At 31.8% G+C, this 14,242-nt stretch overlaps 1 protein-coding gene across 3 annotated transcripts; it reads left to right on the top strand.

Annotated features, from left to right (window-relative positions):
- The first annotated feature begins 3,790 nt into the window (after window positions 1-3,790).
- LOC112691587 (forkhead box protein K2-like) lies at window positions 3,791-13,860 on the top strand. Of its 3 annotated transcripts, none has more exons than XM_025565887.1 (11): window positions 3,791-5,343; window positions 7,130-7,381; window positions 9,584-9,742; window positions 9,856-10,276; window positions 10,518-10,669; window positions 10,755-10,960; window positions 11,345-11,488; window positions 11,692-11,803; window positions 11,867-12,068; window positions 12,203-12,425; window positions 13,585-13,860. In XM_025565887.1, exons 1-10 carry the CDS (start codon window positions 5,003-5,005, stop codon window positions 12,422-12,424), a joined length of 2,211 nt encoding a protein of 736 aa, XP_025421672.1. In that variant the 5' UTR covers window positions 3,791-5,002; the 3' UTR covers window position 12,425; window positions 13,585-13,860. The 3 variants fall into 3 exon arrangements, with proteins under 3 accessions (XP_025421672.1, XP_025421671.1, XP_025421670.1); XM_025565886.1 differs by having other exon boundaries at window positions 3,792-5,343; window positions 10,752-10,960; window positions 13,596-13,860; XM_025565885.1 differs by having other exon boundaries at window positions 3,792-5,343; window positions 10,752-10,960.
- Window positions 13,861-14,242: the final 382 nt, after the last annotated feature.

The raw sequence follows: 14,242 nt of genomic DNA, 5'->3' as shown, positions 1-14,242 counted from the left end.
ATATTCTTATTTTATTTTATGATTTATATGTAGTACAACTTACAACTTACAAATACTCACTTATACTTACAAAAGACAGTATTGTACAATGATATTAAATAGTTAAATATTATAGTAAGAATTATATAGTTGGAATTAACAGGAGTTCAATATTTACGAAATCTATAGACACATAGAAATTCATTACTGTATTTCGAGAGGTATTATTAACCTAGGTTTTTATAGTTATTCAAAAATACCTCTACAATCTAAAATCTTCATAAACAGTTTATTTAATTAATTCTGCAAGTTATAGAAATTATAGTCATAATTTACACAGTTACAGGACAGGAATAAATTGTTAAAATTATTAACCTTATGATTAAAACATAATTTATGCATTATTTTATATTTTAGCAGTTATGATAAATATGTTTGATTAGCATTCACTATGTATAATATATTAACATTATCGGTAGGATTACTTATCAATTATCATTTGACTTAACCAATCCATTAGTGGAAACAATTATTTTTTTCGAAAACATTTCTGGAACAGTAAAATATCTAAAAATGTTTAATGCACCGACGCCAACAGCACATATTATATTTATAGATTGGCAATTGAACACTGCGTCCCGTATTAGGTTCCTATTGTTTAAAACTTGTAATTTTTATGTAGTGTTGCACCGAAGTGAGAAACCGGGTAAGCAGTGGCGTATATAGAAATTAATTTCAGGAGGGGGGGGAGTTATGAAAAAATATATACTAAATGAAGGTAATAAATTAACTTATTTTTAATAACTATGAAAATTAGAATACATAAATTTAATTACAGGACAAAGTCTAATTTTTGAGGTAGATTTGCAAAATTATTTATCACTTCTTCAGTGTTTATTGAAATACTTCGATGAATTGACATGAGAGCTAATCCTGTTAGTTGATTTTCCCTTGTACTATTTCTCAAACACGACTTCAATCTTTTCAATATCGAAAACGATCTTTCTGATGATGCTGTTGAGACTGGTAAAGTTACTAATATTGACATTAAGCAACATATATTTGGAAAAAAATCAACGGATAGTTTATTCAAAGTATCAATAGCAGATTTGGATTTCTAACAAACCACGGAACATTTGCAATTATTCTGAGGACTTTGTTTTGGACAATTTGCATTTTTTCTATGTGCGAGGATGCACAATTACCCCATACCGGGCAAGCGTAGGTAAGAATTGGGCGTATAATTTGCTTAAAAATTAGGAGAGAGCATTTTTTTCCCATACTAGACAATTTGTTTTTAATTAATACATAGATTAAAGAAATGCTCACGTGGGTCGTACTAACCATAAATTTCGGGGTGGGGGGGTTGAACTCCCCCCCCTATATACGCCACTGCGGGTAAGTGTTGATTGTAGAATACTATAAACAATGTTAGAAATTTATGTATTTTACAACCGATGTCCGTAATCAAGAGAAAATATTTTCATCACACTTAATTGTACTGATAGTTGAAATTTTAATAGTATAAACTCGATCAACCATTAATGATAACAGATTTAGAAAGTTACTCTTTTTCAGTCGGCAAGAAAATTCCATTTAGAGTTGTAACTAGGGTGAGGCGAGCGAAGCACTTTCTTTGGACCCCTGAAGCTGGAGGGCGCAAAAATATTAAATAATTAACTTATTTTAAGAAATGTTATTTCTTGTTTTGCTAGAAACTTAATTACAATTTTTCAGATTTTTCCAAATCGTATTAAAAGCTGTGAGTGTAACAACCCTACAACCTAGGGGGCGGATTGCTTCAGTTCTGCCTCAGGATAAAAATAGCTCGGTATGGCTGTAATTCCATTATATCCGATTATTTTTGAAAATATTTTTTTCTCTTTCATATATATTATACATCACACGCTTTTAAAATGTTGCAAATGATTTATGGTATTACACTTTCTTTTGTATTTCGAATCAAATAAAAACCTTGATCAGCCGTATGACTAACGTATTATTACGGTTAAACTATCCAGCACTTAAAAAGGAACTGGTCACTGATGACATGGATCTTCCTTACCAAAAAAATACTATATCTCCATAGGGGTGCCTTGTACAATGCATTCGCTTATCTGTTCTTCTTTTCCTGTACCACACCAACACATCTTGTTTATTAGACTACGTTCATAATATGTATCTACAAATTTTATGACAAACTTTTAGACTACGATGATTGTTGACAAACGGAGTTCAAATTGTTATTTATTCAAACTCTGACGTTTTATTTCGACCGTAATCGACTTCGACATATTTTTTAATTCCAATAATATTGTAATTTGAGTTGTGTTCAACACCGGATTGGTCCAAATCTATAAATGATTCCTACGCCTATGGTTTTCGGTCGCGCAAAACGCAAATACCTATCGGGTTAAAAATTAATATCGCATGAGTAAAGCAAGCATAGAGAATAGGCCGACGATATTGTAATTAATATTGTTTATTTTCGACATCTATGAGATTTCTTGTAGCGAACGCGTTAAGGAATGCGACTGTGTGTAAAAATAAACGTCTACGCGGTTGATTGTTGTATACAATAAAATCATTATCGTTTAATTATACACTTGGTTATGGATTTGATCGATGTACTTTTAGGTAGACCACGCCCGCCGCTGCAACGTAGTCGTTGTCGTCCAGCGTTCATTTCAGGGGGCAAACCGAGTTCTATACTACTCCGTAGCGAAAGATGAAAATATCCGCTGATTTTGACGAGCAGTTATGTCGTACCTTCGCTGTGCAATGAGGACGTAACGAAATGGGCGTAAACGGGTTTTATGGAACAACAAATTGTTTAGACACGATAGAATACACCGTGATGATAAACCACAGCTACACCCGCCGCTAGAGGAACACGAGGTCCAACGTGCGAGGCCCGTGGCCGTTACTCAATGGCAAATGATCGTCTGGAATCGTATCAGTGTGTATTTTATTTTATGATTTATACAATAAACGATATCTTAATGCTGCGAGTTCTGAAAGCTTCGACTAATTTCGACGTTCAGCACTCAACATGTTAATTACGTTGTTGTTTAGACTCTGACAGTACGAGTACCCCCTCCCCCATCATCCCATTGAATAAGTATAAATTTAGTAGTCATTCGTGGCCGCGGTAATATTTCTGCACACCGGAGCTCGCGCACGCGTAGTATTACAAAAACGCACACACGCACGGGTCTTCGAGTCGGGTCGTATAAACGGCAAATGTTTATTTTCATTTTAAGCGTGTGTGTGTGTGTGTGTGTGTGTGTGTGTGTGAGAGAGAGAGAGAGAGAAAGCGACAGGCTCGAATAAAATACCAACGACGCAATAACAATAACAACAAGTGATAATAATAATAATGAAAAATAAATAATAATAGTTGAGTTTCGTTGAACGGGACGAGTCGCTGGACGGAATACAGGGTCAGACGGCGAGGAGGGGAAGAGAAAGACAAATAATAATAATAGAAACGAGTTTCGAAGTCGTACAAGCGAATAACATTAACAATGAGCGACACTAAGACGTCATGGTTGTCAAAACAGATAAAAATAATAATAATAATCAAAATAAATATTTCGTTTAGTTTGTGTGCACATGCAATCATTGGCATTTTCCAACCTCTTTGGACAAGTGACTTTACAACGTGTTTGACGTGTTTACACCATCCTGATAAAAAAAAATAGAGGTCTTCCGCCACGGCGGCGGGCAGCGGGGTAGTCAGCTGTTTTTTGTTTTGTGCCGGAACGCACACACATATTCATGTACAAATATACGATCGCATACGCGTGCGTGTGTGTCCGATAGCTGCTGCTACTGCCGTCATTACACACTGTTATTATTATTATTAATTTTATATACATATGTTTGGGTGGTGTACTATGCATATTATAGCCTAAGGATATTAGTCCACTGATACGCTCATACACACACACACACACACACACATACTTACACTCAAGCATACGACACTGGACAGTGTACACACACGTGCGCACGCATCGTGTTTTTAAATTAATTTATTATTGTTTTCGTATTAAATTTTTTTTTCTCATTAATCATCTCCCCATTAACAGTACGTCTACGCCGTCGTGCCCGGGAACCGCGAAATTTCGTCGCATCACCACGCGAACATAGACTGCCGACGTCTCGTGCACGATAGCCGAAATTTTTTCCACCGTCCGATTATACTATTTACTGTCGTTTTGTTTATTCACCGTCGCACGGTGAGAGGACGCCGTTGACTTCCGAGCAGTGCACACGGTTCTTCGACCGCGGACCACACGAATTGCTCAAGAACGACGACGGCACGCTGATTGCCGCATATCACGAGCCATAACCCCAAAACGTCGGTGACGAGATAAGTGGAGAAAAAAAAATAATAATAATAATCATAAACCGGCGCGCGCGTCGCGCCGCCGTCGTGGTTTTCCGTCGTCAGCTTGACGCGTGTCCGATGTACGACGACGACATCAACGCCACCACCACCCGTGAGCAGCACTAGCAGTAGCAGTAGTTCGATCGTCACGTGGTACACACCCTCCACCCGAGGCCGCCGGTCCGGTCATCTGCTGGTAAACAAACGGCTCACCGCCGCCGCCGCCGCCGCCGCCGCCGCCCCCCCCTGCGCGTACGTACGCATACGCACACTCGCATCGCATACTTTGGTTTTCCGTCGTTCGTATCGCTTTCCGCTGTCTTTTCGAGTTGGACAAAAAAAAAAACCAACAACGGCACTCTCCGTTTCGCGCACCGTCTCTCACCGTCGGTCTGTTGTGCGGACGGTACCTGTCGTGTTCTCAGAGTGCGTGTGTGCGCACTGCCTCGTCGATTCGCGTTCGTCTCCGTCTTGCGCGTATTAACTTCACGCGAAAGGAAAATAACACGCGTTCGTGCTCGCAATCGAGCCGCCTATTGCGAGTAGTCGCACACGGCGTGGACAACCGCCGACCGTGCACGCGAGAAGTTCTGCTAACCAACGTCGCCGCCGCCGCACACGAGGACCATGTCCGACACGGATTGGACGTTGCACGCGCTCAAATCAATGCCCGGCAGTCCAACCAACGTGCAATGGGCACCGGACCAAGACGTGACGGGCGTGATCGCCAAGCTTGAGGGCCGCGAGCTTGAGTTCCTGATCCGGCAGAAGCGCATCGTCATTGGCCGGAACAGCTCTAAGGGTCAGGTGGACGTCAACATGGGCCATTCCAGCTTTATATCCAGACGTCATCTGGAAGTGGTATACGAGCACCCGAATTTCTTTCTGACGTGCCACGGCAAAAACGGCGTGTTCGTGGACGGTGTGTTCCAGCGCAAAGGCGCTCCGGCCTTACAGTTGCCCAAAAGGTACGACTCCCCCGCAACCTCCCCGGATGGCGCATGTACGCAAGGCCCTAAAAGTCGCCGCTGATACCCACAGGCTTCTTTGAAAATCGCATGACGTGCTCCCGCCCCGTCCTATTTGATCCGGCCCGACGCCTTGAGTTTATGTGTGTGCGTGTGTGTGTGTGTGTGTGTGTGTGTGTGTGTGTGTGTGTTTGCATGTCTGTTTACACACAAACAATATTTTTGTTTTCCAAATAACCTGATAAACGCCACGCACCGCTAACGCGATGCTACGAACCGTCGATGATAACGTGTTTTTGTTGTTTGGTTATAAATGGCTGCGCGCGAGTGTTTGCGTGTGTAACGGGTTTTCAAGGTCTCCCTGTTGCCAAAGTTCGAAATAGTCGATTGTTACACGCACAGCGCGCGCACGAGAGGTGCGCATTGAAAATTTTATCGCCGCGATATTTTCCGGCCCGAGTGACGACGGTGTGCTTGTAACTGACACTTCATCCGTTGAGTCCCGTGCTCGTAGCCTCACATTTTTTTCGGTGTTCTGATCGAGCTTGAAACTGTTGCCGATCATTACCTGGTGTTCCGACACTTGTTCCCTGCCACGGCTCTTTGGCTTATTCATTTCCATCTGATCCATTGATTTCATTCTATTACTTAAAGCATTTACCAACACAATCGCCTGTTCGCTATGCTTGTTTTACATGCTAATCCATGAACATAGGTATTTCTATTCCATCTGAAAACCTCTCTTGTTTAGTACTCGTTTAGTACATTAGTAATACTAAGTATATGTAAATTAGATATCTTAATTAAACTCTGATGTTAAAATCATATTTAAATAATAAAATATTGATATACAGTGGCAGAATTATCATCCAACTACAGTCAATTCTTCGTTGTACATATTTATCACTCATAAATATTCCTATTTTTTTTCCCCTCTTCTCAAACAAACTTCTAATTTACTTCAGGTTTATAAATGAAAGGTTCATATAAACGTTTTTATATATGTATAGTTTGAATCATTTTGTTAAATAAATATCATTTTCTCATTTTTACCTATTTTCTAAAAATATTCTTATTTATTAAAATTATTGTATCAGTTAAATATAAAACATTGTTCTTATTTATTTTTACTGTCTTATATAAATAAGTAGACAAATGTTAATTTTTTTTCAATTTTATTATATTTTACTATATGTAAGCTGAATTATTTATTATGTCATTAATGTAATAGATAAAAATACTAATTGTAACTAGTTCATTATTATTAAAATAATTTTATACAATCAATTATACAAACAAATTTCTGAAAGAATTTAATTAGTAACATACTGGCATTAATAATTATTTCACTTTTTATTAATTTTTAATTTTTAATACGAATCTGAAGATAACAGAAATTATTATTTGGATATATAATGTCCCACAACATATAATTTCTTGAAAATGATAAACAATCTTAGTTATCATTTAATTTGTCTATAATGTTCGATTGATTACTTAGTATAAAAATTATTATAAAAAATTCCTATTAAAATGTACAACTGAAATAAATATCATAAAAAAGATTAATTTTGTATAACAATAGATTGTTGAAATGTTTGGTCAAATTAAATTGATAACCAATTTTATCTTGTTTATTAAATAACTTAATGTAATATACCTAAATTTAACTATTTATTTCTTTACAGTATATTTTTTAGTTATAATATACAACCACAATTTTTTTTTTTATTACATCTATATAACTTTGAATTGCCTATTAAAATTTATATATATTTTTTTTTAGGTGTCTTATGCGGTTTCCTAGCACTACAATTCGGTTAGTGTTTTATTCACTGATAGATGAAATGGCACCACCTCCAGTGCTCCAGAATACATTAATTCAAACTCAAACTAGACCAATAGCAACACCTTCAAGAAGTTATGCAAGTCCTTTGAGTATAAATATTCCTCCTCAAGTTATCAAACAAGAATCAACATTTTTATCAAAGGAAAATAGATTTATTAGTCCTTTCCCTTCTCCTACTGGCACATTAAGGTAAATTTTATGAAAATGAAATTGTGTATTGTATTAATTTATGTGTGTATATATGAGTAATTGCAGGATGTGTTCATTGGATTTACTTATCATGTATTTGCAAATATGATTTAATAAATATTTATAAAAAAAAAAAAAAAAATGGTGATACGTTGATGAATATATTTTAAATAAATGAGTAGAAAAATAATCTCTATGTTATTATTTTGTATAATTTAAAGATTTTATTGGGCTTATAATATCAAAATTGATAACTTTACTTAATTATTAATTTCAAAAAAGTTATAATATTAATTTTTTTTTATTATTATTATTAATATGCTTAATATTAATTTTAATGGTGTTTGCTAGTGATATAGTTTTGGTAGGAGAAAATCTGGAAGAAGTTAATAATAAGTTAGATGAGTAAAAGATAGTTCTTAAAGGAAAGGGATTGAGAATTAGTAGGAATAAAACAGAGTATATAGATTTGACTTGAGAGAAAGATACCGAGGAGTTGAGGGTATGAGGAAACTAATGATAATAATTGGTGATGTAATGGATGAAGTCGAGAAATTTAAATATTTAGAATCATTTTTACAAAAGGACAGAGACTTTTACATGAATTTAAAACATAGGATTAAGTGCAGTTGGATGAAATGGAGAGAAGCTTCAGAAGTTTTATGTGATAAGAGAATTCCAATGAAGCTAATAGGTAAATTTTACAAAAGTGTAGTTAGACCACCAACTATTGCAATATGATTGAGAGTGTTGGGTGGTTGATAAAAAATATAGCAGAGTATGAGTGTTGTGGAAATGAGGATGCTTAGATGGATGAGTGGTGTAACAAGAAAAGATAGAATAAGGAACAAATATGTGAGATGTAGTATTGGTTTAGCGTCGATAGTGGACAAGATGAGAAAAAATAGACAAATGTTTTGGGCATGTGATGAGGCGAGATGAAACAAAAGTAGTAAGAATGGTTATGAAAATGAATGTTAATAGGAAACAAGGAAGAGAAAGATCAAATAAGAGATGATTGGATATGAATGAAAATGATATGAGAGCTATCCGTGTGTGCGTAAGGTATGTAGAAAATCAAGACGAGTAGAGGTTTGGGACATGGGTGGTGACCCTAAATAGTTGAGAGAAAGGCAAATTGAGAATTTAAATTTGTGTCATGCACAAATTAAATTTAAAAAAAGTGGAATTTTTCTATAAGTAGAGAAAATAATATTAAAAATCATAAAATTTGTGATATGAAACTACCAACATTTTCAAAAAATCTGAATGTATATGAAATTAACGTAATAAAAAGTTATAAAGTATGTTAATTTTTTTTAAAATTATATTTATTTGTTTATGTTACAGAATATAAAACTTGTTTGTTAAATAAAAATGAATTTAGTTTGATTATTTTAATTAACACGGGAGTTATAACAATTTGTAAATTTTCGTGTAACACCTTGGATATTATACTTAAATATACAAGGTTATTCAAAATGATTCATCTGATTTCTAATGCTTAGATAATTTTATTTTTTAGTCTTACAACAATATGTTATACATTAAGTAAAATAGAAATATGTCAAGTTTAATTAATTTTACCTATAAATGTTCTATATGAGTTCCTCTGATCACACAAACAACATCTTGTTGATAGTCAATTTCATTTTATACTTCTTATAGCATATCTTTTGTAATTGATTCCAAGAAATACACGGATACGCGAAGTCGGTCTGTGTTTTTTCTTTTGCCCAAACTCCCTGTTTCTTCAAACTGCTTATACCATCAACGTATGCTCTGAGAAGTCTGTGCATCAATCCCATAACAATAGTGAAAATCATGTTGCACGGTTATTATCGATTCACATTTTGAAAATCGCAACACACAAAACGCTTTCTGCTGTTCGGTCGACATATTTCCACAAAATAACTTATCACTTAAAAGCAATAATTGTAAAACAATTAATGACATTCTAAAACTTGGGTATACCCTCTATTAAGTGGTATATAATTTGATAAGATACAATTTATAATTATCATTTTATAGCTGTTTGAAATCGGATGAATTATTTTGAATAACCCTGTATATTTTGTATCATTAAGTAAATTTGAATTGAGAATATTTATTTAAAAAGAATTTAACTTATTTCATATAGTTATATAGTTCTAATATAAAGAATAGTGATTAAATAAAAGTTGTCATTTTTTTTTTACCTAGTGCTGCTAATTCATGTCCAACTAGTCCTAGAGGTGGACATAATAGACATACGCTTGGACCAGATTTACAAATGGCTGCATATGCAGCTGCTGTAGCTAATCCTGGTCAAATAGGGGTAATAGCTGCACCTACATCATCTGCTATTTATGTAGAAGAAAAGTAAGATATGAATATCTATTATAATTTTGAAATGTATTATTTTTTTATTTTATGAATTAGTTTAAGAATTTTTTAATGTTATATTAATATTTATTTTATTTTTATTTGCTCAGTAAACATCTAATAATGTCTAGTCAGAATAGTCGAGATGAAGAAACTAGCCCATTAGACAATACAGTTTTTGATGTTAGTATTGGTAGTGAACAATATGTTGGTGATTTTTATAGAAATGGTACATCAACTTCTACAGGACAAAATTATAGTCCTCCTGAAACTGTGATTCAAGATAGATCAACTCCTATAAATAATAATAATAGCAATTCTAATAATGCAAAGTCTAAAGATGAGTCTAAACCACCTTATTCTTATGCTCAACTCATAGTACAAGCCGTTGCTTCTGCTCCTGATCGTCAACTTACATTAAGTGGAATTTATTCATATATTACCAAAAATTATCCATATTATCGTTTTGTGGATAAAGGCTGGCAAAACTCTATAAGGCATAACTTATCATTGAATCGTTATTTTATTAAGGTAAATTTAAATATTTAATTTGCTTAAAATAGTTTGTTTTGTAATATCATTTTTAATGTAAATCATGGTACAATATATTATGTAATTAAACTTAAATTAAAGTAAAAAAAAAAGTAATTAATATGATAATATTATTAAATTTCTACAATTTATAATCCCTAGACTTAGTAAATTCTTTGTAATTAATTTTAATATTTATTTTTAAATATAGTTAAAATAATTATGTATTTGTATTATGTAGGTACCACGGTCTCAAGAAGAACCTGGTAAAGGTGCTTTTTGGAGAATTGATCCTTCCTCTGAACAAAAATTAATTGAGCAAGCTTTTCGACGTAGACGTATTAGAGGAGTCCCTAGTTTTAGACTTCATAATTCATTTGGAATGTCTTCAAGGTAATTAAACAAATAATTATGATAAATAATATTTCATACAAACATATTATATTATTAAAACTTATATTACTATTTGTTTTAGAAGTGCTCCTCCATCACCAAGTCATATTGCTGGTGGTGAATTGTCAATTGCCGATTCATTATCAAGAGAAACTTCACCATCGCCTCCAGTTTCTTCTTCAGACCAACAACCAGATGAAGTTTGTTTGACAAATTCCATCCCAAATCAAACTAAATCACCAAATAAAATTTCTCATACAAATGGTGTTCTTCATTATGTATCATCAACAGGTAACTTAAAAAGAAATATCTTTCATAGTAAATTGTATTTTATTATTATTGTTTTTGATGTAGAGATTCATTTGGGTAATTTTAAATGTAATTATATTTATTACAATTATTTTTTATTTAAGAAATCGATTTTGAAATTATATATTATTAAGGATATATTATTTATTTCATTTTAGATTTCAAGTCTTTTTTTTTTTATATATATATATATTTCCTAAGTATTTTGATTAATTTATTCTTTTAAATATCACCTGTATGTTATTTAGGATGTGATTAATTAATTTATAATTTTTAACTTATTTGAACATTCAAATGAATTCCAGTATGTTTATTATTTTATGCAACATATTATAATGTCTTATTTGTGAAATTTTTTTTTTCTAGCTAACAATGAAGCTTCTGAAATGCAAAGTCCTCAGCAATTGACATTTTTGAAGTCTCGACTAGTCTTGCCAGTGACAACATATAGTAAATCTACAACTAGACACATAACAATAGTGAACAATGGACTTCCATCATCTCAACCCGGTAAACATAGTTATTTATAATAGAATAGTATTAATATAATGAATATATGTTTTAATTAATATTTGATATATATAACACATAAATACATAAGTTCTATTATTAGAATTTTTTTTTCTTAAAAAATAATTTGACTATAAAATATCCTTGATTATTAAGAAAATTATCAAAAAAATATAAAATATAAATAAAAATTCTTTTCACAGGAAGTACAACTAAAACTAACTTAAACTTCATTACCTTTCCTCCACCACTCAAAGAATCTTTGTTACCACAAGCTCCTGTGATTGTACAAACATTAGATCAAACTTTTGATGCGTAAGTAATAAGACTAAATATTTTGAATCACTAATATACAATTATTTTATTTTGTTATTTTAGTTCTAAGTTAAATCATTCATTAAATATTGAAAAAGCAGTTAACCATCATAAGCAAGTAGAAACAAATGATGTAGATGAGGATATATCTCAAAACAATCCTACACAAGGTATAGAAATAGAATCTGGTGAATTTGGAGTTCAAGATATTCGTGAAGAAATTATTGATGATACTCAAAAGACAATTGAGGAAAATATTGATCAGGTAAAATATTTTAACAATTTTTTTTATTTGAAAAAAAAGCAATACATCTTTTTGAAATTACTGTTAGTAATTTTTTTTTTTTTTTGATTAGTTAAGTTAATTTTTATTTATCTAATTTCGACTATCTTTTATAGTCTAAAGTATTTAAGCAAGATGAATCTTCTGAAAATGGAATTGAAAATGGAAGCCAACAACAAGTTGTTGATGAGGTTGAAGAGGAGGAAGAAGTAGCTGGAGAAAATCATTTTGATGAATCTAAAGAACCAGATACTAATTATTCTGATAATTTTCAAGAACCACAAGCTAAGCGTGCCAAATTAAATTATTTTCAACAAGAAATAAATGGCGTCCCTTAAGGTAAATTGCATATTAAAATTAAAAAAAATTATTGTTATAATATTTAAATAGGTCTTTTCCTAATATGTTTTTTTTTCTGTACATATGATTATGTATAAATATTAAGTGGGCTAAAAAATTATTGTTAATGTAATAAATTGTTCTTTTTAATTAATTTTGAATTATCTAGCTTAAATCAAATTAGGTTTTTCATTCTGTAAAATATTTAGTTACTCTATCAGTTAAGTAATATTTTATTTTTGCTTGAGCAGAATTATAGGCAGTATATTATTATATAATAATTAGTTACAATGCTAATGCTACAATCAATGATAGAATGTACGTGTAAGAATGTTGTATTTTTGCTAACCATTATTTATGACTGTTTTAATTATATACATATACACATGTATGTTTGTATGTATATATATATATAACATAATTATTAAATTTTAAAAAAAAAAGTTACAAGGTAGTCCTACATTTAATATGATGACAGCCATTATTATTTTTTCCTTTGTCTAATCATGTTCCTTGTACATTACCGTAATAACATATCTATTGTAAAAATTAATTCAATTTAAATTATCTTCGCAGTTCCTTTTTGGTTTATAGGGAAATTATTTCTTTTTAAAGTGCAATTAAATTTCAATCTTTATTTTTTATTTGTTATTATTTTTTTTGTTGATTATGTATGTTATCAAATTAAAATAAATTGCCATAAATTTTAACCTGTTTTGGGACAAAAACTTTTCGGTTTAATTTATTTGAGAATTTTCTGTTATAAAATTCAATTTTAATTATTATGTGATTAGACATTTTATATTGTGCAAAAAAATATAATTATTTTTATAAAATAAGTTTTTTGTCTACTTAATAAAATGTGTTACCATTTGTGTTTAGAAAGATTTAGTTTACATTGGTATTAAAATTAAATTGAAAAAGTTTTGGTCTCAATTTGTTGGGTTAAAGTGTAAACAAACATTTTAATGTTTGATTTTTTTAAACATCTTGTACATTTTATTGTTTATTTATATAATATAAATTTTCAATGGTATTTTTCATTCAGAAAATAATTATTTTTTCATTTGGTCCTCTTCTATAATAAATAAAAATTATTTATGTAATTATATATATAATAATTTGCACCAATGCAAATGTATAATATAAATAGGTATAGAATTGTTTTAGGTGTCTTGATTCATTGGACCTGAGGGAGACCTTGCCCCACCATGAATTTGTAACCTATTGTTTGTTACCCTAAGCAGTTCCAACAAGCACAAATATTTTTTAAAGTATTGTAATAAACATGATGTTGTTAGTCATTTATATCATATAATAGATTCAAATTGTATAAAGTAAAAATATAGTCAACGCAATACTTTTTAGCACACATGTAAGTGTAAGATTACTATTTACTTTATTTTGTTGAGACATTAAATTTATAAATTATTTAGTTCGAGTGTTATTAATAAAAAAAACAAATGTTTATATTTTCTGCGTCTTTCCCTCCATTTCTTTCCCATCTGATGAAAAATCGTCACCTTTTATTTTCTCCCTTCGTTTTATTATCATCATCATCATTATTATTAATACGCCATGGTAACGTATATAGTTGGTGTACCGATTTCGGTATGAGATGACGATATTGAACAGTGCGTGTTTAGACAAATAAATCGTTGAAGAAAAAAAAGTTAAAATAATACAAGCGGAACCGAAGACAGCCAGCAGCTGTTATATGTGACCGGGATTGCGCCTTTCCAATTCCAATAAAGCGTAACGGTAAATACAGTGTGACCAACGACATTCGGTACTCGATGATAAGCGCCCGTTTTGGA

The sequence above is a fragment of the Sipha flava genome, unplaced genomic scaffold (assembly GCF_003268045.1).
Source record: "Sipha flava isolate LNK unplaced genomic scaffold, YSA_version1 64_pilon_pilon, whole genome shotgun sequence".
NCBI classification, from domain to species: Eukaryota; Metazoa; Arthropoda; class Insecta; order Hemiptera; family Aphididae; genus Sipha; species Sipha flava.
This window is presented reverse-complemented; position numbering and strand designations above follow the sequence as displayed.

Bases quoted from the DNA above. Each gene is read 5' to 3' on its own strand.
- LOC112691587 (XM_025565886.1), top strand. From the start codon at position 5,003: ATGTCCGACACGGATTGGACGTTGCACGCGCTCAAATCAATGCCCGGC. The intron at 5,344-7,129 runs GTACGACTCCCC...ATTTTTTTTTAG, and splicing joins GCCTTACAGTTGCCCAAAAG to GTGTCTTATGCGGTTTCCTA. The intron at 10,961-11,344 runs GTAACTTAAAAA...TTTTTTTTCTAG, and splicing joins TCATTATGTATCATCAACAG to CTAACAATGAAGCTTCTGAA.